At 56.7% G+C, this 23,698-nt stretch overlaps 1 protein-coding gene across 1 annotated transcript in view; it reads left to right on the top strand.

Annotated features, from left to right (window-relative positions):
* PTPRS (protein tyrosine phosphatase receptor type S) overlaps window positions 1-23,698 on the top strand; it is a 134,728-nt gene that overhangs the window by 45,125 nt on the left and 65,905 nt on the right. The window contains exons 2-4 of the mRNA XM_035286282.3: window positions 10,556-10,740; window positions 20,811-20,956; window positions 22,146-22,287. Of these exons, the coding sequence (XP_035142173.1) occupies window positions 10,650-10,740; window positions 20,811-20,956; window positions 22,146-22,287 (379 nt within the window). The 5' untranslated portion in view covers window positions 10,556-10,649. The remainder of the gene's footprint in view (window positions 1-10,555; window positions 10,741-20,810; window positions 20,957-22,145; window positions 22,288-23,698) is intronic.

Here is a 23,698-nt window from a genome sequence, read left to right as displayed (position 1 = left end):
TATGTTATTTTACATTTTTTTAGAGATAGGGTCTCGCTGTGTCACCCAGGCTGGAGTGCAGTGGCACCATCATAACTCCCTGCAGCCTCAGCCTCCTGGCCTCAAGGGATCCTCCTGTCTCAGCCTCCCAAGCAGCTGGGTCCACGGGCATGTGCCACCAGGCCCAGCTAATTTTTTTTTAAGTTTATTTGTAGAGATGAGGGTCTCGCTATATTGCCCAGGCTGGCCTCAGCCTCCTGGTCTCAGGTGATCCTCCCGCCTCATCCCACAACGCTCACCCCAGTTAGCAGAGCCCTTACCACTGTCTGACCCTCAGTGGATTTTCTTTCTTTTGTTTCTCGTGTGACACCTCATGAGAGCATCCGCACCCTGAGGGCAGGGGTCTTTGTCAGTCTCCGTCACTGCTGTGTCTGGAACCGTGCCTGGCATCAAGAACTTGCTTGGAAATGTTTGTTAGAAAGGGTAGGCTGGGCGTAACCCTACTGCAGGCTCATGCACTTTGGGAGGCTGAGGTCGGAGGATCACTTAAGTCCAGGAGTTCGAGACCGGCCTGGGCAACATATGGAGACCCCCCCCCCCCATGTCTCCAAAAAAAAAAAAAAAATCGAAAAATTAACCAGGTCTAGTGGCTCATGCCTGTAGTCCAAGCTACTCAGGAGGCTGAGGTGGGAGGATCGTTTGAGCCCGGGAGGTTGAGGCTGCAGTGAGACGTGGTTGTGCCACTGCACTACAGCCCGAGCAACAGAGTGAGACCCTGTCTCCAGAAAGGGAAAAAGAGGCCTGCTTTGTGACAAGAGCACACAGTGTGGCCTTTAGAGGAGAATAAGGTTGGAGCGGCTCTGCTGGGTACAGCTGGGCCTGATTGTTTGTGTAAATCTTTGCTGAGGTTCTCAGCAGAGACAAACCCTGCTCTGCCCGCTGAGGTCACAGTCTGGTGGGAGAGGCACACCGGGGACTAGGCACATTTAGGGCTCTGTGCTGATAGGGCCACCCAGCCAATGGGGCGGCCACCTGGCCCGCCTCCCCTGGCCCCTCAGGGACGGCTATGTCCTCTGCCCACCGCGGTCACCACCATGGAATAGGGGCAAGAGGCCGTCTCCATGGAGACATGGGCAAGAGGCCCAGAGAGGGCAGAACTGGCTGTGAAGGGGCTGGCAAGCCCTCGTCTACTGAGTCCTGGGCAGCCCAGAGCCGGGCTGTCTGCCACGGGTCCCACAGCCCCAAGCCTCCTGACCGTGGATCTGTTGAGCGCCTGTTCAGTGCTTGGTTTATGTGGCAGATCTAGTGGATACTGTCAGCCAGAGAGGCACAGGTCCTGTCTTGGCACGCAGGGCATCCCTGGATTCAAACTCGGGTCTGTATGAGCCCAGTACCTTGCCGCAGATCCAAGTAGGGTGCCTACTCTGCTCCTGAGGGCCCACTGTGTGCCCTGCTGAGTTGGGGAGATCATACAGTCGCTCCTATGCCTGCATGGACACAGGGCACTTAGGTGCCCATGGTGGTGCTGCGGTGCCAGGCGACCTCCTCCATGAAGCACCTACTGTGTGCCTTGCCGAGAGTGGGGCTGCATGGGATGGGGGACCTCGCGGCATCCTGTGTTTAGCAGTACCTACTGTGTGCTCCGTGTCAAAGGGGCAGGCGGGGAGCCTGTGTGCAGACACTCACAGACCACCTACTGTGTGCATGTTGCTTTGTGGACTAGGCCACCTACTGCTGCAGATGGGGCAGGGGAATTCCATGCTCCATTTTGCAGAGGGGGAAACAGGCATGGTAAGGGAAAGGGGCAGTGTGGGATCCACCAGTGGGGGAGGCATTTACTCGATGTTTGAGGGAGGTGGGAGCCACCCGCTGAGGTGGGGGGGGTGTGGACGCGCACAGGATTCGCCTGTGTGTCTCCCATCAAAGCCCACGTCCTTTGCCCCACTGAGTAATGACTTCTAGAGAGTGATGCCGTCTGTCTCCAGGATGACCCAGTCCCTAGATAAGCCCAAGGGGCTTCAAATTATTCCTGATGTATCCTCACTTAGGGACCCCAGGCCTCCAGCAACCCTGTGGTGAGAACTCCGCCTGTAGACCCAAACCTTGGTTCCAATCCCTGCTCTTCTGGACCGTGGACAGCCGTTTCGCTCTTTCTCTCGGCTCCGTTCTTCGCAGAATGGGGGTGATGGCAGGGCCTTGCCTCCGAGATCCGTGGCCATCCGTGGCCTGTGGCCCTAGGAAGCACAGCTGATGAGAGCTGAGCGCCCAGGACGTCCCATTGGCGTTGGCGTTCGGGCTTAGTCCTCAGCGTGAATGCTGGGACGAGAGGCGTTTTCTCCAGGGATGGGACCAGACGCGGGACCCCTCGGGTCTCCATCCTTGCCCTGACCCCGTTCCCGGGCCCCCCAGGCCCCCCTGGCCTTCTGCATTCCGGTCTTCTCGGGTGGAGTTTTCAAACCCGCACCCTGGGCGCAGCGCGGGTTCGGATTGGCCGCCGGGATGGGGCTGCCCCTCCCTCTCTGTCCTCCTCTCCCTCTGCTCGGGTGTCACGGGCCTGGCACAGCGGCCCCATCTGTTTCCAATCTGGCCCTGCCCTCTCCGCCCCCTCCTCAGGCTTGTGGCTGGGGTGGGGGCCTCCGCCCCGGTGTCCCCCCATTCATTCCGCCGGACCCCCAGCGGGAATGAAGTCTCTGCGCCCGCGCCCCTCCTCAGCTCTGTGGTCCAGGAGGGGGAAGAGGGGACGCCCCTGCACCCACCCCCGCCACTGCTGGGCCTCCAGTCCCACCCACACTGGGAGGGGAACTCTGCCCCTTCTCCGACCTCCTGTATTTGGGTGTGTTTGGGGAGCCCTCCGCCGCCCGTCCGGCATCCAGCCCCCTCATCCGTTGCCATGGCCACGATCAGAGCTGGGGAAGCGGGGAGCAGGGTGGTAGGGGCTCCGCGTGGGACCAGGCTTCGGGAGGGAGGGGTTTTGGGTCATGCCCTCTCCCGGGCGCCCCTTCTCAGTGCTGCCCGGACCCCCGCGGAAGCTCCCCTCGCCTCTAAATGGGGCTCCCCTCTGGTCCCCCCACCGCACTTCCGGCTGGGGCCCCGCCCTACCCCCCCCCCGTCCCAACCCCCCTCCCTGAGGCCTCAATCCCCCCACCCCGGGGCCTGCCCCCTGCAGCCCCGCCCCTGTGGCCCCGCCCCCCGCAGTCCCGCCCCTGCCCCGCCCCCAGGCCGAGCTCCCCAGGCCGAGGCCTCTCCGGAGTCTTCGCTGCGCGCTGCGCTCGGAGCGGACCGAGGGACGCGCGGACCGGCTGTGGCGGGCCCTGCGGAGGCCTCGCGGGGCCCGGGCCCAGTCTCCGAGCCGCGGGGTGAGTGCGCCCGGGACCCCTTCCACCTTCCACCCCGAGGCCCGGGCCGTGCTGGGCTTTGTCCCCCTCCTCGCGCCCCTCCCGGCTCCGAGGTGGGGGGACACGGGGGTCCCACCAGCCCAGCGCTGGCCTGGCCGGGCCGGCCGCCCTCCAGGGACAGCTTGGGCCCGCTGCCGCCTGGCGCCCCACCACATTCAGGCCTGTCGCTTGCACTTCGGAAAACTCCAGACCGTTATGCTCCGCGGGGTCCCCTCCCCCGCCTGGCCCCCGGCCCGACCTCCTCCCCCTACCCCCTCTCCTCCCCCACGTCCCGGAGGCGGAGCCAGGCGCGGGGCAGCCTTCGCTGCCAGCCCGGGGGAGCTCTGATTGGGGACTTCGCAGAAGGCAGAGGCGGCGACAGGACCGCAGAGCGGGCAGGTAGCGGCGGGGGGTGTGTGGCAGGAATCCCTGCTCTTAGCCACTCCCGAAAATCACAGAAAGTTTCCCTCTGTCCGTTTGTTTCCGCTTCCCTCGGGACTGTGGACCCCATTGCCTCTGCGCTTTGTTGGGGGGCTTTAAGAAACTGGGGGGCTTGGCCTCAGGGAGGGGCCTGGGACTGTCAGGGCACCTTTCTGTTACCCATTCCGGTCCCTGGGCTTACAGTCCCCAGAGTCCTGAGCTGATGGAATTTGGTGACCCTCCCCCCGCCAAGGGGCTTCCTGAAGACCTGAGCCTCACCCCCACCCTTTAAAATCTTGGCCAGATCCCCTAGGGTGGATGTGAGGCTGTCCCCGTCTCGGCCTCCATTGCCTGGGTCTCTGTGGTCTGAGTTTCCCCTCTGAAATGCAGGTGACCCCAGGAATGGTGTGGCTGAAGAGCCAAGGAGAGCTGGCAATGCGGTAGGCACCCAGTGCACACAGGGCCTTTGCCCCGTTCCTGGGGTCAGAAGAGGGCTTTCATCCGGAGGATGACAGACCCACAGTGGGAGCAGAGCTGTGATGTGGCAGCCCAGAAGGGGTCTTGATCCAACCTGGGGCCTCCAGGAGGGCTTCCTGGAGGAGGTGACAGCTCAGCTGTGAGCTGAGGACGAATGTGAGGGCTGAGGTTTGATGGGGACCTGGAAGGGTGTGCTGGGTGGAACAGTGTGTTCAAATACCCCTGTGGGAGCCAGGGGGCCACAGGTGGGGGAATCAAGGTGGCAAAGGAAGCCTGATGGGGGGTTGTGGCGTGACAGGGTCAGCAGAGGCCGGGCTTGCAGCTCTGGAGGCTGAGGTAGCAGTCTGGGTTTTAATATGTGTTGATGGGATCCCTGGAGGGGTTTAGAGCAGAGGAGGAACAGGCTCAGCTTGGAGTGGGGGCATCTCGAGGCTGCAGCTCACAGGATGAGCTGACTGTGGGCCAGTTGGGGAAGGGTGTGCCTGGTGGGGGACCCACATTGGAAGAGGCTCAGAGGCCCAAGGCAGCGTATTCCGAGAACTGCAGGACCTTTCTGGAAGAGGGGGTGGGGAAGAGGATGGGTGCAGTCACGTCGAGAAGGGCCCAGAACGCCAAGCATGGGATCTGGGAGTCAGTGTGAGCAGCAGCCGAGGTGAGTGTGAGCAGCAGCGGGGGGTGAGTGTGAGCAGCAGCGGGGGTGTGTGAGCAGCAGCGGGGTGCCCACAGAGCTTGGCGTCTAGAGCTATTCCCTGAAGCCAACATGGGGGCACACTGGCAGGGCCGATTTTGGCAGCCCGGGCACCAGGGAGTGCATGTGGACCCTGGACTCGATTGAGACCTGGGCTCTAGCCTCGAATCCTAACTCAGCCCAGCCCCCTCCCCATGCAGGACCCATGGTGAGCCTCAGTTTCCTCATCCGTTAAACAGCAGGAAACACAGAGAACATTTCATGGGGCTGGGCACCCCAGGGGCCCTCAGTGGACGCTCACAATTTTCCTCTCCAGGGCTGGGCCTGGTTCCCTGTCTGCCCCACCCATCCACTCCTGGCCAGCAGGACCCCTGGGGATAGTGCCTGAGCCTTCATGTTGTCCCAATACAAGTCAATAGTCAATTAAAGCCAGGTCCCCTGGTCTTCAGTTCCAGGAAGGGCCGGCCCCACCCAGCCCCTCTCTGGACCCGTTTCCTGATAGGGAGATAATGGCACCCTGGGAGGGGCAGTGGCTTGGCCAGAGCTGACTTGGGCCCACCAGCGGCTACAGAGCCTGGGCCTGCTGCCCAGGGGGCCTCTAGCTGCCTGTCCCTGCTTAAGTGGATGTAGGAGTGGCTCAGGGTCCAGGGAGACTGGAGGCCAGGGTCCAGCCCTGGAAATGACATTCCAGGCGGTGGCACGGGAGAGGTGTGGGTGGGGGAGGATGTGAAGGTGGAGAGGTTATACAGGGTCTGGGGTCTTTTCTCTGAGTCCCACAGCTGGCGTCGTCAGCCTCGGCTTCTCCTGCCCTGCGGCCACCGGAAGGCCCCCGAGGGTTAGGATTAGGCCCCCCAGACCCCTCCCCCAGGACAGGACAGGGTAGACTCTGCAGCCAGAGCCAGGGCTGGGAGAGGCACCCAGAGCCTCCTTTGGCCCAAGGAGCCCCTGCCTCGTGCGGGTGACACAGCCTGTTTGCTGCCCGGCCTGGGTCATAATCACCCCTTTATGCTCCCTGGGCCGCGTGGGCACACAAAGCCGGCTCCCAGATCTCGTGACCCACGCCCCGGCGCCTAGCTGGAATGAGTGCCCACTCGCCCCCCATTAGCAACAAGGGGGAGCCCCCAGAGGCAGCCAGAGGGCTATACCAGGTTCAGAGACAGTTGTCCAGAAATTCTGCAGTGGCCGGAGAAAGTCACAAGATGAAACGTGGGCTCCAGGCCCGAGTCCCATCCCAGCTGGGGGACTTGGCCGAGGCCCTGTCCCTCTGTGAGCCTCAGTTTCCTCATCTGTAAAAGGCAAGTGTCTGCCTCCGACCAGCTGCCACGAGCTAGTGCTGGGCAGCCCAGCCCCTGAGAGCCAGGTGGGGCATGCAGAGACCCTCTCTGAGCCCCATGTGGGTTCAGGGTCCAGTGGTCACCTCCCTCCCATTCTCTCTAGCCCTGGCGCAGCCTCAGTGGCCACCATGAGCTGCCACTCTTTTTCTAACAAGCATGTCATTTCCTGGGATCTTGCAGATGACTGTGCCTGCCTCCGTTTCCCTGTCTTGGCAGTGGCAAGGCTGGTGGCCCAAGCTGCTTTGTTGCAAGAGAGGACATGGCGGAGGGTCGGCCTTCTCCAATGTGGCCGCATCCCTCCCTGCCCAGGGCCACATAGGGCCCCTGCTGCCCTGTGGGTCTAGTCCGTGGGCACCCCTCTGCCCTCTTCTCTCCCCCTGTACCTCCTGGGACCTCTCAATGCTGCCCCATTGCCCTTCCTCATGCTGTTCCTGGTGCTAAGGCCCCCTCGCCCCTAATTCCCATTCACCGTTTGGTCCTCAGCTGATGTTAAATCCAGAAATGGCCCATGCAAAGGCGGGGGGACAGGACTGCATCTGAGGTGCTGGAGGGACAGCAAGAAGGCCGGTGTCGCTGGAGCAGAGGGAGGAGGGAGAACAGGGAGGGGACGGTGCAGGTCATGCACGGCCTGGTGGGTTTCAGGAAGGACTTGAGCCTTGACTCAGGCAGGTGGGAGCCATGGAGGGCTGTGGGCAGAGGAGGGACGGGCGCTGACTCGGGTGCTCACAGATGCCTTCTGGTTTCTGTGGGTGGAACAGACCAAGGGGCGAGGGCGGGAGCTGGGAGACCAGGGTGGAGGTGATGGTGTCGGTGACCAGGCCGGTGACAATGGGGCTGGAACAAGTGGAGGCAGAAGAATGAGTAAGAAATGGGCAGGTTGGGGACAGATTCTGAAGGCAGAGTGGATGGGACTTGGGGATCCTCACCCCCGAATCCCCACAGAAGACCCCACACCTGTGGTTTTCGTCTTCTGATTGGAGGAGTGGGTGGGAGGGTCGCGTGCCGGCACCTGTGTGTGTGTAGCACTGACCTGCTTGCGCACCTGTAGATACGTGATCTGATTGGGCGTTTGGAGTTCCCTGGAGCCCAGCTGTGTGTGTGCACTGCCTGCCCCACCATGACCCTGTACGTGTGTGTTTTCTGGCTTCGTGTGCATATGCGGTCTGATTTTGTGCGTGTTCGGGGTCCTAGTCCATCACGAGAAGTCCCTAGGGAGGGTGGCTGCCTAAGGGACCCTGGAACGTTTTGTCTTTTGCAGTGGTAGTGTCTGAACCCCACTCCCAGGCCCCACCCAGCACCCCCATTCCTGATGCATCATCTGTGCCTCAGATGTCCCTGTTGCTGTAGCCCCTGGCCCCTGCCCCTGACAGGCTGGAGTGGCAGATCTGGGGGGAGTCCGTGGCCAGGCCCTGCCTGCCTGTGCCCGGCTCAACCCCGTCCCGCCCAGACATCAAGGAGGTATGGGCCCAACAAGGCTTCTGCCGTGGGAGCCAGGGTGTAATTAGGGCTGCCTGGTTTAGAAGGTGGCTGTCCTGGGCTCCTGTGGGACATGGAGGAGCCAGCTGTGGCCGGGGCCCTCCATATGTGTGCCCCACCTGGGTCCTCTGTGCAGGGCCTCCTACCATATTCTCTGAGCTTCAGGTTTGCTGTGTTGCCTCAGTTTCCCCAGAGGTTCTCTGCAGGCCTGCCCAGCTGAACACAGTGGTCTAGGACTGACCTCGTGCCCCCGAGTGTGGCCAAGCACATGTGCATTTCTGGGCTGGGCCAGCTGCTGAGGTCACCCTCAGCAGAGAAACTGACCACAGGCAGTTTCTCTGTCTGGGGCCACTGCCTGCCTTGTGGGCTACTTTTGCTCTTAAAGGGCCAGTGCAGGGACTCAGAGTAAGGCACTGTGTGCTAGTCCTCATTTCCTTCATCTCCCAGTCCTCAGCTGGTTGTGTGCAAGGTGCATTTGGAGTCTGACTGTGCGTGTGTGTCTATGTAACCAGGCTGCGTGCACATACATGTAGGAAGGGAATCTGACTCTGCACGTCTCTGTTTGCTGGTGCATGCACCTGTGGTCTGCTGACCACATGGCCTGTCTGTAGTCTGACTGTGTGCTGGCCCCGGTGTCTGTGTGACGCCAGCCTGCTCGTGGCCCTGTAGATATCTGATGTGACTGCATGCTCAGAGGTCCCGGTGGCCCAGCTGTGTATGTGCAGTGCCTGCCCCACCGTGACCCTGTATGTGTGTCTCTTCTGCCTTGGTATGTGTCTGCGGTCTGATTTTGTGCGTGTCTGTGTTTGTGGTCTGACTGTGTGCAGGTTTTGCTTCCTGACTTTGTGTGTGTGTGTGTGTGTGTGCACGCCCATCTCTGCTGCCTGACTCTGTGAATGCATTTGTTTCTGTGTCTCTTGCAGATACGGAACTGCTTGTAGTCTGACTGTGTGTCAGTGTGTATCTGTGGTTTGACTGTGTAGGTCTGTGGCCTGAGTGAGCAGGAGTCATTCTCTATGTGGTCTGACTATGTGCCTGTGGCCTGTGTACATCGAGGCTCCCCGAATCCCGTTCCTCACCCTCGGCTGTGACCCGGACGCTACCCACCCGTCCTTCCCCTGAGGCCGCCCCAGGGCTGGGCGAGGTGACCGCAGCTGGGTATTTTGGGAGTCAGAATCACAGGGACTGCCCCGTTATTATGTGCCACCGGTTCCTGTGACCATAGCCTGGACCCACCCAGGGCATGGCCTGGCGTGGGTGCAGGCCTGACTGGGCAACAAAGACAGGGCCTCTCCCTGCCCCTCCCTGGCCCTCTGACCTGGCTCTGGACAGAGTGGAGATGGGGAGGGGGCCATTCCAGGGTTCACGGTCTGTGATGGGGGATGCCGCTGCCCTGGAGGAGCTGAGGTTCTTGTGGGAGAGGCTGAATGAGTAACATGTTCCTTTCAGTTGGGAACCAGGGTAAATGCCACGGAGGCTAACCTTAGTCATGTAGGACGCTCCGGGATGTAGAATGGAGGGGGAGTTGACCTTTGAGGGGCAGAGAGGGCTTCCTGAGGAAGTGACAGCTGAGCTGAGACCTGTCATGTGGTGGGGGACAGCATTCCAGGCAGAGGCCACAGCAGAAGCAAAAGGCTGGGAGGTGGGACTGAGCTTGGCTGGCACGCTGTACCTCCGAGCAAGAGGAAATAGTGAAATCAGTGGGAGTGGCTTTCCTGGGGGCTCCGGGAGCCATGGGAGGTCTTGGAGCAGGGCAGGGACAGGCAGATGTATGGAGAGAGTCATCTCATGACCTGAGGGACCAGGTTTTAGAACCAGACAGCATCGTAATCTGGGGTCCCCTCCTTCCTGAGAAGCAGTCTGTGAGTTGGAGCAAACGGGGGCTCAGCACCCCAGAGGTCCTCAGTCCTGGCGCGGGGCTCAGTTCTGGTCCAGCCCGGGCTGGGATTTAGCTGGCGACTGGAGGCCGCCTTCGTCCCTTTGGGCTGCTGTAGGCAAATACCACACACCAAGTGGCTTGTAAATGACGGAAATTTGTACCTGGCAGTTCTAGAGGCAGGGAAGTCCAAGGGGAAGGCGGCGCAGATGTGGTGTCTGGTGAGGGCTGTCTTCTGCTTCACGGAAGGTGTCTCCCCCCGTGTCCTCCGGTGGCGGGACGGACAAGGAGCTTTCCGGGAGCTCTTTTCTGAGTCACCCCGTTCGTGAGGTCTCTGCCCTCATGACCTAATCCCAAAAACCCCGATTCCTGATACCGTCACAGCAGGGACTGGGTTTCAGCATGACTTTTTTTGGGGGGGGACACATACATTCTATAATTCTATAGCAAGGGCCCAACACTGTAAAAAAATTTTTTTTGAGACAGAGTTTTGCCCTGTCGCTCAGCATGGAGTGCAGTGGCACGATCTGGGCTCACTGCAACCTCCGCTTCCCAGGTTCAAGCGATTCTCCTGCCTCAACCTCCTGAGTAGCTGGGACTACAGACACGTGCCACCATGCCTGGCTGATTTTTGTACTTTTGGTGGAGATGGGGTTTCACCATGTTGGCCAAGATAGATGGCCTTGATCTCTTGACCTCGTGATCCGTCTGCCTCAGCCTCCCAAAGTGCTGGGATTACAGGTGTGGGCCACGGCGCCCGGCCGGGCCCAGAACTTTCATTCCATCCCATTACTCCATGATCTTTCCCCAGGTCCCATGACCAGCCCCACAGGACCCTCCCCTGCCCCATGTGACCCTCCCGCTACCTCCTCCATGAAGGTCTCCTGGCTTTTCCCCGGTCAGCTCTCACAGCCCTCCATTGTCTCTGCAGACGCTGCCCCATCTGACGCTCGGCTCGAGGCCTCTCTGTGAGGGACTGGGGGGCCATCCCCCTCCAGGGCGGAGATCGGAGGTCGCTGCCAAGCATGGCGCCCGCCTGGGGCCCTGGCGTGGTGTCTGTGGTTGGTCCCATGGGCCTCCTTGTGGTGCTGCTTGTCGGAGGCTGTGCAGCCGAAGGTAAGAAGCCGGCTCGGGGTGTGCGGGGCTCCGCGTGTTTGTTTACCTGTGCATTTATGGCAGGGAGTGTGTGTGTGAGCATGCTTCTCCACCTCCTGCCTGGGGCGCCCCATTTAGCCAAATGGAATTTTTATGTCCCATGAAGGAGGCTGAATGCTGAGGGCTGTGTGCTGAGCCCTAAGACATGCAGAGATGAACAATAATGATGGTGTTCATGAGGCGGTGACAGTAATGCCGATGGCGTCTGTCTCCCCAGCATCGGCACCAGGCTCCGTGCTAAGCACGGATTTCACCTGCTTCCTCTCCCTTGAGCCTGACCCAAACCCGGGCTGCTGGTTCTGTTACTTTCCTTTCCCAATGAGGGAAAACGAGGCTCAGAAGACACAAGGACTTCCTTGAGGTCATTCCTTAGTGAGCCGCAGAATTCCCCTTTCCTTGCGGTGGGCAGTACCGACACCTGTTGGCAGACACACAGGCAGACAGACTGTCTCAGATGGAGCCAAGGGAGGCTTCTTGGGAGACAGGGCATTGGGGCTGGGGTTTTGTGGGTGTACAGGAGTTCACCTATGGAAAAGCCGTTCCTGGTCAGGATGACAGCACCCAGGAAGGCTGGAGATGAAAGAGGTTGAGAGATGGGCAAGGCTGCATTTCTGGCTGTAACGTGAGGAGGGTGAGGGTCCGTTTGGGGCCCAGTGCCAAGACTCACCCCACCATGAAGGACCTAGAGAAGGCATCACTCAGGCCCATGGGGACACGGGGTCAGGGCAGTAGGGGAAGAGGCTGGGTTTCTGCTGCCAGCCTGCTGTGCACCCGAGGGCTGTTGGCTCAGCCTCCCTCACTACTGTCACAGGGCTCATAACATCATCCGCATCCGGCATTGTCGTGACGTGGACGTGTCATAAGCCCCTGCCCGCTGCTGCGTCGCCGCAAACATACGTATTACCGCCACTTAGCAAAACGGAGACATACATCCCTGCTTCATTCATCCATGCTTTTTCTTGTTTTCATGCTGTTTTTTCCTCATTGTTGGTTTTTCTTCTGAGATGGGGTCTGGCTCTGTCCCCCAGGCTGGAGTGCAGTGGCATGATCTCGGCCGACTGCAACCTCTGCCTCTCAGGCTCAGGCAATCCTCCCACCTCAGCCTCCCAAGTAGCTGGGACTACAGGCATGCGCCTCCATGCCCGGCTAATTTTTAAAAATTTTTGTAGAGAAGTGGGGGCTTCACGATGTTGCCCAGGCTGGTCTCGAACTCCGGAGCTCAAGCAGTCCACCTGCTTTGGCCTCCCAAAGCGCTAGAATTACAGGTAGGAGCCACGGCATCCGGTCTCGTGCTGTTTTTTAGTAAATGCCATCTGCATTCAGATCACCCACCACACCCTGATGAGGTGAGCGTGATTATCAGCACCCCCATCGTACGCCTGTGGAAACCGACCGCACCACTGCCCTCCAGCCTGGGCAGCAGAGCAAGACCTTGTCTCAGAAAAAGAAGACATGGGCTGAAGGGCCTCTGCCTCCCACCGTGCTGGGATTACAGGCGTGAGCCACCGTGAACCAGAGTGGCCATTTGAACCTGAGCTGCTGGTGCCACAGGCCAAGATCTCGATGACCAGGTTCCCTCACGCAGAAGCCAGGCGCGGCTGCACGGTGCGCAGTCTGGCCGCCTCCAGGGCCTGAGTCCTCCTGGCCTCGGTCTCCCCTGCAGTGGGGTGTGGGGCCGTCTGACCTTCAGCACCGAGCACCTCAGCTGTTCCGTTGTTTTGTTTTTTGAGGCAGTCTCACTCTGTTGCCCAGGCTGGGGTGCAATGGTGTGATCTCGGCTCACTGCAACCTCCACCTCCCAGGTCCAAATGATTCTCGTGCCTGCCTGAGCCACCCAAGTAGCTGGTGAGGGTGCTCACCACCCTGCCCTGCTAACTTTTGTATTTTTAGTAGAGATGGGGTTTCACCATGTTGACCAGGCTGGTCTCGAACTCCTGAGCTCAAATGATCCACCCGCCTCGGCCTCACAGGCAAAGTGCTGGGATTGCAGGTGTGGGGGAACAATTTCTGCTCCAGAGATCACCTCAGGTCCAGTGGGGCCTTCCCAGGATGCCGTGGGGCCGGCCCTGGGGCGGGGTTGGAGGGGTCAGGGTGGGTGGGTCACCAGCTCTGGCACTGGATTCTCATCTGCAGAATCTGAAATGGAAAAACAGAGACGGGGCCAAGCCAGGCCGCAGAGTGGGAGGCTCGGGCGCCGGGGCCTCCAGAGACAGCTGGGTTCCCTTCCTGACTGTTTTGATCCTGGCCTCACCACGTGAACTTCTGTATCTTCATCTAAGAAACAGGGACACCCACTGTTCTTGGGGTCAGTAAGGACCCACAACCCCCTTTATTCAGCCTGTGTTATTTTCAGGGTGCTGGCACCGGGTGGGTGTGGGTTGCAGTCCCGTCCCTGCCCATCTCACGCCCTGTGATGAAACTCAGGTCCCGTCACCTTTTTGTAGTTGCTCTGTCTCCCAGGCTGGAGTTCACTGGTGCAGTCTCAGCTCACCCTGCAGCCTCCACCCCCCAGGTTCAAGGGCTTCTCCTGCCTCAACCTCCGAGCAGCTGGGTTTACAGGCATGCACCACCATGCCCGGCCAATTTTTGTATTTTGAGTAGAGACTGGGTTTTGCCATGTTGGCCAGGCTGGTCTCGAACTCCTGACCTCCGGTGATCCGCCCTCCTCGGCCTCCCAAAGTGCCGGGATTACAGGCATGAGTCGCTGTGCATGGCCCCTTCACCTTCCTGAGCCTCTGTTTTGGTCCTCCCAGCCACGGGCTTGAAGCCTGGCCCATGGCATGTCTTTGTGCCTCTCGAGCTGCAGGCAGCCCCTTCTCAAGGCCCTGAGGGGTCCTTCCTGTATCTCAGCCCCTTTGCCAAGAAAAGGTGGGTAAGGTTTGTCCAAAGGAGAGATTCCAAGCATCCACTAGGCATTTTCTAACGGGACACAGTGGGCAGAGACAGCTCTTCCAGGCTGGCTCAGATCCCTAAGCTGCCTGGAGGAGACGGAGAGGGCTCTGCTCTGCAGGGTGTGGGGGTGCTTCCAAGAAGCAGAACCCCTCCAAGTCCGTGAGCAGGCCGTGAAGTTGGGAGCTCCATTTTCTCAAGAATCACCAGACACCGGGAGGAAGTCTGAGGTCCCAGGGAAGCAAGGCTGTCCCTGGGCCTTTCTGCTAAGAGTCACATAAGCGGGCATTTCATCCCTGTGCAGGGATGCCCAGGCTGTGGTGGGGACATAAGGGACTCCTGACCCGGCCTGCAGTAATCCAAGAAGGCTCCCCAGGGGAGGTGCTGGCCGAGCTGAGGTTGACGCTGCCAGATGAGAGGAGGAGGAGGAAGAGCGACACAGACTGGCTGATTGCAGCACCCGCCTGGTCTTGCTCGCTGCATTGCTGGGGGCAAGGGGCATGTTCTGGCTCCAGGTCAGACAGGCAGCTGGACGTGTCTCTACCCGCAGCCAGCTTCTGTCCTTCCTTCCAGCAGCTCTGGAGGGAGGGATCTTTACCAGAAGACACATTCTTGACCCGGCCACAGTGACTTTTCCTCATGTCCTTGGCTGAGGACACATGGCCCCAGGTCACCACTCCTGAGGCCAGAAGGAGGGGACAGGCCCAGCCTGGGACTCAGTGTGGAACAAAACAGCTGGCCTAATCAGGCTCAGAGTCTGGCTGTAGAAGGGCCATAAGATGTGGGCTTGGAGGCAAGGCCCGGGTTCAAATTCCAGCGCTGTTAACTTCTGAGCTCTGTTTTCTTTTTTGTGGTTTTTTTTTTTTTTTTAAATGCAGTCTCGCTCTGTCACCCAGGCTGGAATGCAGCGACGTGATCTCAGCTCACTGCAACCTCTGCCCCCTGGATTCGAGTGATCCTCCTGCCTCAGCCTCCCGAGTAGCTGGGATTACGGGTGCCCACCACCACGCCCGGCTCATTTTTCTATTTTTGGCAGAGACGGGGTTTCACCATGTTCAGCTTGTCTCGAACTCCTGACTTCAGCCTCCCGAACTGCTGGGATGACAGGCGTGAGCCACCATGCCCAGCCTCTGAGCTCTGCGCTCTGTGGACCCTGAGTTCCACGAAGCCATTAATGTCCCTTAGTTTGTACAGTGGGATTGACTGCTACTGTCTCAGAAAGATCCATAGGAGTCGAGGGGCCGGGCGCAACGCTTCACACCTGTAACCCCAGCACTTTGGGAGGCCGAGGTGGGTGAACGATTTGAGGTCAAAAGTTCGAGACCAGCCTCACTAACATGGTGAAACCCCATCTCTACTAAAAATACAAAAATCAGCTGCGTGTGGTGGTAGGCTCCCGTAGTCCCAGCCACTTGAGAGGCTGAGGCAGGAGAATCATTGGAATCCAGACGGCGGAGGTTGCAGTGAACCAAGATTGCACATTGCACTCCAGCCTGGAAAACAGAGCGAGACTACGTCTCCCAAAAAAAAAAGTTAAGGGAGGCCATGGAGTATTCCTAGGGGGCTACTGACTTTCTTTTTTTTCTTTTTTTTTGAGATGGAGTTTCGCTCTTGTCAGGCTGGGTTGCAGTGACGCAATCTAGCTCACTGCAACCTCTGCCTCCGGGGTTCAAGTAATTCTCCTGCCTCAGCTTCCTAAGTAGCTGGGATTACAGGTGTCTGCCACTACGCCCAGCTAATTTTTGTATTTTTAGTAGAGATGGGGTTTCTCCATGTTGGCCAGGCTGGTCCTAAACTCCTAAACTCAGGTCATTCACCCGCCTCAGCCTCCCAAGGTGCTGTGATTACAGGTGTGAGTCCCATACCCGGCCAGGTCTAGTGGCTTTTGAGACAGATGATCCAAGCAGACACACATGGTTATATCAACAGGAGCAGAGCTACAGGTGAGAGGTGAGGTTGGTCAGACCACTGGGGAACTCTGTTTAAAGCCCAGCCCATGCCATGGATGGGAGGTGTTGGGGTCCATAGGGACCTAGACTTGGAACCTCAGGTCTTCTTCAGGCCTCTCTGGGCTTCTGAATAGCTGGAACTTTCCAGAACTTTTCCAGTGAATCTGCATGGCTCTTGGACTCCTCCACCCATTTCCAGTTGGTCATAGGGGTTCAAAGTCCGAGCGTTGCTCAAGTGTGAGTTGTTAGCCTTCTGCCTCTCCTCAGACACCAAAATTTAACTTTTAAAAAAAATTCTTTTTTCCTTTTTTTTTTGAGACAGAGTTTTGCTCTCGTTGCCCAGGCTGGAGTGCAGTGGCGCGATCTCCACTCATCACAACCTCTGCCTCCCTGGTTCAAGCGATTCTTCTGCCTCAGCCTCCCAAGTAGCTGAAATTACAGGCATGTGCCACCACGCACAGCTAATTTTGTATTTTTAGTAGAGATGGAGTTTCTCCATGTTGGTCAGGCTGCTCCCGAACTCCCGACCTCAGGAGATCCACCTGCCTCCCCAAAGTGCCGGAATTACGTGAGCCACCACGCCCAGCCTTAAACATTTTTTTACTCCATTTTTTTCTTTAATCAGCTCACTTTTTTATTTAAGCAATTTTATTTTTTAAAATAAATTGAGCTGGGCACGGTGGCTTATACCGCTAATTCCAGAGCCTTGGGAGGCTGAGGTGGGAGGATTGTTTGAGCCCGGGAGTTCCGGACCAGCCTGGGCAATGTAGTGAGACCCTGTCTCTACAAAAGATTAAAAATTAGCTGGGTGTGGTGGCACGCGTCTGTGGTCCCAGCTACTCAGGAGACTCAGGCCAGAGGAGCCCTGGAGCCGAGGAGTTTGAGGCTGCAGTGAGCTATGATTGCACCACTGCACTCCAGCCTGGGCGAGAGAATGAGACCCTGTCTCTGCAAATAATAATAATAAGTAAATAAGAAAAAACGAAAATAAGAAAAATAACTTCTTCAATTTGTCTTTAGTTCTAAATCTAAAGAGGTCCCAATGCAGAGGCCCCTGTGTGCAGCCACTCAGCCCCTGGAGGCAGCACTGTTTCTAGACATACACACAGCCTTTCCCTTTTTCGATTTAAGTATTTAATTTATTTTGGGACAGAGTCTCGCTCTGTCGCCAGACTGGAGTGCAGTGGCGTGATCTCGGCTCACTGCAACTTCCGTTTTCCAGTTTAAAGCAGTTCTCCGGCCTCGGCCTCCCGAGTAGCTGGGACTCAGGCACACACCACCACGCCTGGCTAATTTTTTTGTATTTTTAGTAGAGACGGGGTTTCACCGTGTTGGCCAGGATGGTTCTCAATCTCTCGGCCCCCTGATCCGCCCGCCTCGGCCTCCCGAAGTGCCGGATTACAGTGTGAGCCACCACGCCTGGCCCTGTTTGTTTATTTTTAAAAGTCATATAACAGTAGCATTTGCTGTATTTTATTACCTCTTGCTTACCACCGCCCCCCACTCCCATCTAATAGTATGTCTTCTTGTTCCTACCCTAGTAGTTCATTTTAAAAAGCATCCTTGCTGGGCACTGTGGCTCATGCCTGTAATCCCAGCACATTGGGAGGCTGAGGCGGGTGGATCACCTGAGGTTAGGAGTTCAAGACCAGCCTGGCCAACATAGGGAAACTCTGTCTCTACCAAAAATACAAAAATTAGCAGGGCACGGTGGTGTGAGCCTGTAACCCCAACTACTCAGGAGGCTGAGGCAGGAGAATCCGCTTGAACCCGGGAGGCGGAGGTTGCAGTGAGCCGAGATCGTGCCCTGCCCTTGAGCCTGGGTGACAGTGAGATCCTGCCCCCATAATAAATAAATAAAAGGCATCCTGAGGTGAGAGGATTGCTTGAGGCTAGGAGTTCAAGACCAGCCTGGGCAACATGGCAAAACTCAGTGCAAAAATTAGCTGGATATGGTGGCATGTGACTGTGGTCATGTCACTCAGGAGGTTGAGGTGGGAGGATCGCTTGAGCCTGGGAAGTTGAGGCTGCAGTGAGCTGTGTTTGTGCCACTGCACTCCAGCCTGGGTGAAGAGTGAGTCCCTATCTCACACAGAAGAAGCATCCTTGCCCCCTTTTTAAACTTACATGGTACTCTGCTGTGTAGACAGCCTGGCATTCATTTGATCAGTCCCTTTCTGTTGGATACATAGGTTGTGACCTGAGGGCTGTTGTAAGTCTGCAGCAGTCTTTGAGTGTGTTGATAAAAATCTCAGCAGGAGCTCCATTCATCTTGGGGATACATTGTAACATTTAGCTAAAGGGAAATCTGATATCCCTCTGGGAGAGTCAAAGGTTACTGTAAAAATAGTCAATAAAAAGAAAACAATGCTAATGAATTCTCCCAGACTGTAGTCTGTCCCAGGTGCAGCTTGCTGAGGTTGCTCTAGGGTGTTAAAACACTCATACTCCACGCCGGGCATAGTGACTCACACCTGTAATCCCAGCACTTTGGGAGGCCGAGGCAGGTGGATCACTTGAGGTCAGGAGTTCGAGACCAGCCTGGCCAACATGGTGAAACCCCATGTCTACTAAAAATACAAAAAAAATTAGCCAGACGTGGTGGCGCATGCCTGTAACCCTATCTACTCAGGAAACTGAGGCAGGAGAGTTTCTTGAACCGGGAGGCAGAGATTGCAGCGAGCTGAGATTGCACCACTGCACTCCAGGCTGGTGACACAGCGAGACTTCATCTCAAAAACCCAAAAAACACTCCTACTCCAGACTTTGTTGCAGAGACTGAATCCATCAGATTGTCACGGAGGGTGGAGAACGTGGTGTGAACGCCGGCCTGGTTCTAAGGAGCGTGTTCAGCTCAGCTGCCGCCTGGCGGTGTGTGTCCAGCCAAACTAAGTCTCTTGTCTGGTTCGTGCCTCGGTTTCCTCACATGTAAAATGGGGATTGCAGAGCCGGGGATGGTGGTTCACGCCTATAAATCCAGCAACTTGGGAGGCTGCATTTGGAGGACTGCTCAGGGCTAGGAGTTTGAGACCCAGCTGGACAACATAGGGAGATCTCTAAAAAATAAGTAAATTAGCCAGGTGTGGTGACATGCAGCTGTAGTCCTAGCTACTTGGGAGGCCAAGATGGGAGGTCCAGACCAAGCCTGGGCAACAGAGTGAGACCTGTCTCTGTAATTTTTTTTTTTTTTTTTTTTTGAGATGCAGTAATATTTAACCTCTCCAACAGCATGGAGGGGCAGTGCCATCCTGATCCATTTTCTTTTTTTTTTTTTTCTTTTTTTTTTTGAGACAGAGTCTCACTCTGTTGCCCAGGTTGGAGTGCAATGCCATGATCTTGGCTCACTGCAGCCTCCGTCTCCTGGGTTCAAGCAATTCTCCTGCCTCAGCCTCCCGAGTAGCTGAGATTACAGGCGCCCACTTCTACACCTGGCTAATTTTTGTTTCTTTAGTAGAGATGAGGTTTCACCATGTCGGCCAGGCTGGTCTCGAACTCCTGACCTCAAGTGATCCACCAGCGTTGGCCTCCCAAAGTGCTGAGATTACAGGTATGATGGCATTCACCTGTAGTCCCAGGTACTTGGGAGGCTGAGGCGGGAGGATTGCTTGAGTCTGGGAGGTCTAGGCTGCAGTGAGCCAAGATCATGCCGTTGCACTCCAGTCCGAGTAACAGAGTGAATCCCTCTCTCTTTAAAAAGAAAGCTGGGCGCGGTGGCTCACACCTGTAATCCCAGCACTTTGGGAGGCCGAGGTAGGCAGATCACGAAGTCAGGAGACAGGAGATCGAGACCATCCTGGCTAACACAGTGAAGCCCTGTCTCTACTAAAAACACAAAAAATTAGCTGAGTGTGGTAGCACGCACCTGTACTCCCAACTATTCAGATACTGAGGCAGGAGAATCGCTTAACCCGGGAGGTGGATATTGCAGTGAGCCAAGATCATGCCACTGCACTCCAGCCTGGGCAACAGAGTGAGACTCTGTCTCAAAAAAAAGAAAATGGATCAGGATGGCACTGCCCCTCTGTGCTGTTGGAGAGGTTAAACATTACTCCCTCTTGCGTGTAAATTAGTTCAACAATTGTGGAAGACAGTGTGGCGATTCCTCAGGGATATAGAACTAGAAATACCATTTGACCCAGCAATCCCATTACTGGGTATATACCCGAAGGATTATAAATCATTCTATTATAAAGACACATGCACACGTGTGTTTATTGCAGCATTGTTCACAACAGCAAAGACTTGGAACCACCCCAAATGCCCATCGATGATAGACTGGATAAAGAAAATGTGGCACATACACACCGTGGAATACTATGCAGCCATAAAAAAAGGATGAGTTCATGTCTTTTGCAGGGAGATGAATGAAGCGGGAAACCATCAATGTCAGCAAACTGACACAGGAACAGAAAACCAGACACCACACGTTCTCACTCATCAGTGGGAGTTGAACAATGAGAACACATGGACCCAGGGAGGGGAACATCACACACTGGGGCTTGTCGGGGAGTAGGGGCCTAGGGGAGGAATAGCATTGGATGACGCGGTGATGGAGGCAGCCAACCACCATGGCACGTGTGTACCTATGTAACCTGCATGTTCTGCACACAAACCCCAACTTAAAGTACAATTTTAAAAAAAGAAAAAAATACATTACTCACCCTTTCTGAGCCCCTGCCTCCAGCTCGGACCAGTCTCCTGGGCACTGACCCCTCGTGTCCTGCCGCCTCCTGGATGCCTCCTGAGAAGCTGGAGCTCTGGGTTTGAATGCTGGCTCTGGCCAGCCCATGGTCACTTCCATGCTGGGTGCCTCAGTTTCCCCACATCTCACCAGGGAATTAGACCAAATTATCTTCCATCAAGTGTTTTCAGGGCCCTCCAGGGTTTGGCTGGTCACCGTGGAGGGGCTCCCAGTGCTGAGTTTAGGAATGCCCACATCTCGGGGGTCTTCCTTCCATCTTTCCCAGTGGCACTGTGCCTGAGCAGGTGTGGCTGTTGCAGGCAGGGTGGGGGGTATGTGGGTACCGTGGTGGGGGGGGCATGGCAGGAGGGTGTCCACTGTCATCCTTGCTTTCCTCTGCGTCTCTCCGTTGGCCACATGGCAGTGGGTGGAGGGCAGGTGTTGGTGGCTCCATGGGATCCTAGCCAGATGCCTGGACCCACCCGCTCCCCCTCTTCCTGCTGTATCCCCAGAGCCCCCCCGGTTTATCAAAGAACCCAAGGACCAGATCGGCGTGTCGGGGGGTGTGGCCTCTTTCGTGTGTCAGGCCACGGGCGACCCCAAGCCACGAGTGACCTGGAACAAGAAGGGCAAGAAGGTCAACTCTCAGCGCTTTGAGGTGAGTTGGGGTCAGGGGAGGCAGCCTGGGGTCAACACTCCCCCAAGACAGGGCCACAGCACCTCAGCCACAGAAAGCAGAGTGGACACTTCAGAGGGGTGGGGGGAGTGCAGGCATCGGTAGCCAGGCAGGCCTGGGGGCGCAGCCTCCAGTCCGGGCCCCGCCCATCTTACTTGCTCTGCCAGGTCGGTTCTGTGTGGCCTCAGGCAAGCCCTCTCCGAGTCTTCTTCACAACACGGTGGGCACAGCACCCGTGCACACAGAAGGATCTTTACAACTCTGGAAACACACGCGATCACACACACGTCGCCACATTCAGCGTGTCTGCACATGCCTTTGCAAGCCTGTCACATGGGCTTACACACGTTTGTCACCCTCATACACGCACACAACACCCTGTTCTTTGCTCTCTTTTTTTTTTTTTTTTTTAAAGACAGAGTCCCACTCTGTCACTAGGCTGGAGTGCAGTGACGCAATCTCGGCTCACCACAACCTCCACCTCCTAGGTTCAAGTGATTCTCCTGCTCCAGCCTCCTGAGTAGCTGGGATTACAGCCATGTGCCACCATGCCTGGCTAATTTTGAATTTTTTAATTTTTTCAAGAAGGAGTTTTGCTCTTGTCGCCCAGGCTGGAGTGCAGTGGTGCAATGTTGGTTTACCACGGCCTCTGCCTCCTGGGTTCAAGCAGTTTTCCTGCCTCAGCCTCCTGAGTCGCTGGGATTACAGGCACGTGCCACCACACCCGGCTAATGTTGTATTTCTAGTAGAGACAGGTTTCTCCATGTTGGTCAGGTTGGTCTCATACTCTTCAAAGTGCTGGGATTACAGATGTGAGGCACCATGCCCAGCCTAATTTTGTATTTTTAGTAGAGACGGGATTTCACCATGTTGGTCAGGCTGGTCTTGATCTCCACACCTCGTGATCCACCTGCCTCGGCCTCCTAAAGTGCTGGGATTACAGGCGTGAGCCACTATGCCTGGCCACCCTGTTTTTATATGTACCCAAACCGGGTCTCTGCTTCGAGCGCGTTTATACCGTGCACCTACACACAAGCACATACAGCCTCCAGCTCATTCCCAGTCACCCCCAGGGTCATGGGCTGACTGCCATCCCCCTACAGCCTAGCCCAGACAGGAACCTTCCTGGGACCCCAGCCTCACACTGTCCTTTTTCCCCTGCCCATGGCAGACGATTGAGTTTGATGAGAGTGCCGGGGCAGTGCTGAGGATCCAGCCGCTGAGGACACCGCGGGATGAAAACGTGTACGAGTGTGTGGCCCAGAACTCGGTTGGGGAGATCACAGTCCATGCCAAGCTCACTGTCCTCCGAGGTATTGGGCTCCCTGCAGCGGGAGGAGGATGAACCGGGGTCTGGGCTTTGAGGACAGGCACCGAAGGAATACATGAAAGTGACCCCTCAACCCTCCTGCTTTGGGTATTTTTGGGAGGACCTTGATCTCCCTTCTCCAACCAGTAACACCGTCGGGGCCTAGAGCCTCCTGGCGGGGAGTTATTGTGCCTTTGTAAGAAAGAAAGGAATCGGGAGACTAGAATCATCCTGATTTATAATCTTGATCATGTGCTTCTGATGACAAGAGTCTGATCTAACTGATACGGGTTCAAGGGAGAAAGATGATTGATGCATAGAATTAAAAGGCCCTGGAGTGGCTGGCTTCAGGTTCAGCTGGATCCAGGGGCTCATTGCATTTTCTCAGTGCTCACTCTGCCTCTTGGCTTTGTTTCCTTCTGTATTGGATTCATCCTTATTCCCTGAGGGAACGTGGATCCCACGCCCCTCCCTGAACCAATCACTGTGACTCAGGAGGAACAAGCATTCTCATTGGCTGGACTCCTCCCTGAAGCCGAGCGGGATTGTGGTTCCCTTAAAGGAATAAGGATAAACAGGGTTGGGCATGGTAGCTCACACCTGTACTCCCAGCACTTTGGGAGGCTGAGGTGGGAAGATCACTTGTGAGAACAGACTGGGCAACATATCAAGACCCCATCCCTACAAAAAATAAAAGATAAACGGATGCTAGGTAAGCAGAAACAGCTGCGCCGCTTCCCCAGGCATTCACATGGGCTGCTGGCCTTGTTGAGATGTAATTCTTTTTTTTTTTTTTGAAATAGAGTCTTGCTTTGTTGCCCAGGCTGGAGTGCAGTGGCGTGATCTCAGCTCACTGCAACCTCTGCCTCCTGAGTTCAAGCGATTCTCCTGCCTCAGCCTCCCGAGTAGCTGGGATTACAGGCCTGCGCCACCATGCCTGACTCATTTTTGTATTTTTAGTAGAGATGGGGTTTCACCATGTTGGCCAGGCTGGTCTTCAACTCCTGACCTCAGGTGATCTGCCTGCCTCAGCCTCCCAAAGTGCTGAGATCACAGGTGTGAGCCACCGCATGCAGCGTAGGTGCGTTTCTTTCTTTTTTTTTTTTTTTTTTAAGATTGAGTTTTGCTCTTGTTACCCAGGCTGGAGTGCAATGGCGTGATCTCGGCTCACCGCAACCTCCGCCTCCTGGGTTCAGGCGATTCTCCTGCCTCAGCCTCCCGAGTAGCTGGGATTACAGGCACGCGCCACCGTGCCCAGCTAATTTTTGTATTTTTAGTAGAGACGGGGTTTCACCTTGTTTACCAGGATGGTCTCGATCTCTTGACCTCGTGATCCACCCGCCTCGGCCTCCCAAAGTGCTGGGATTACAGGCTTGAGCCACCGCATGCAGCCTAGGTGCGTTTCTTGAATGAGG

The sequence above is a fragment of the Callithrix jacchus genome, chromosome 22 (assembly GCF_049354715.1).
Source record: "Callithrix jacchus isolate 240 chromosome 22, calJac240_pri, whole genome shotgun sequence".
Lineage (NCBI taxonomy): Eukaryota > Metazoa > Chordata > Mammalia > Primates > Cebidae > Callithrix > Callithrix jacchus.
This window is presented reverse-complemented; position numbering and strand designations above follow the sequence as displayed.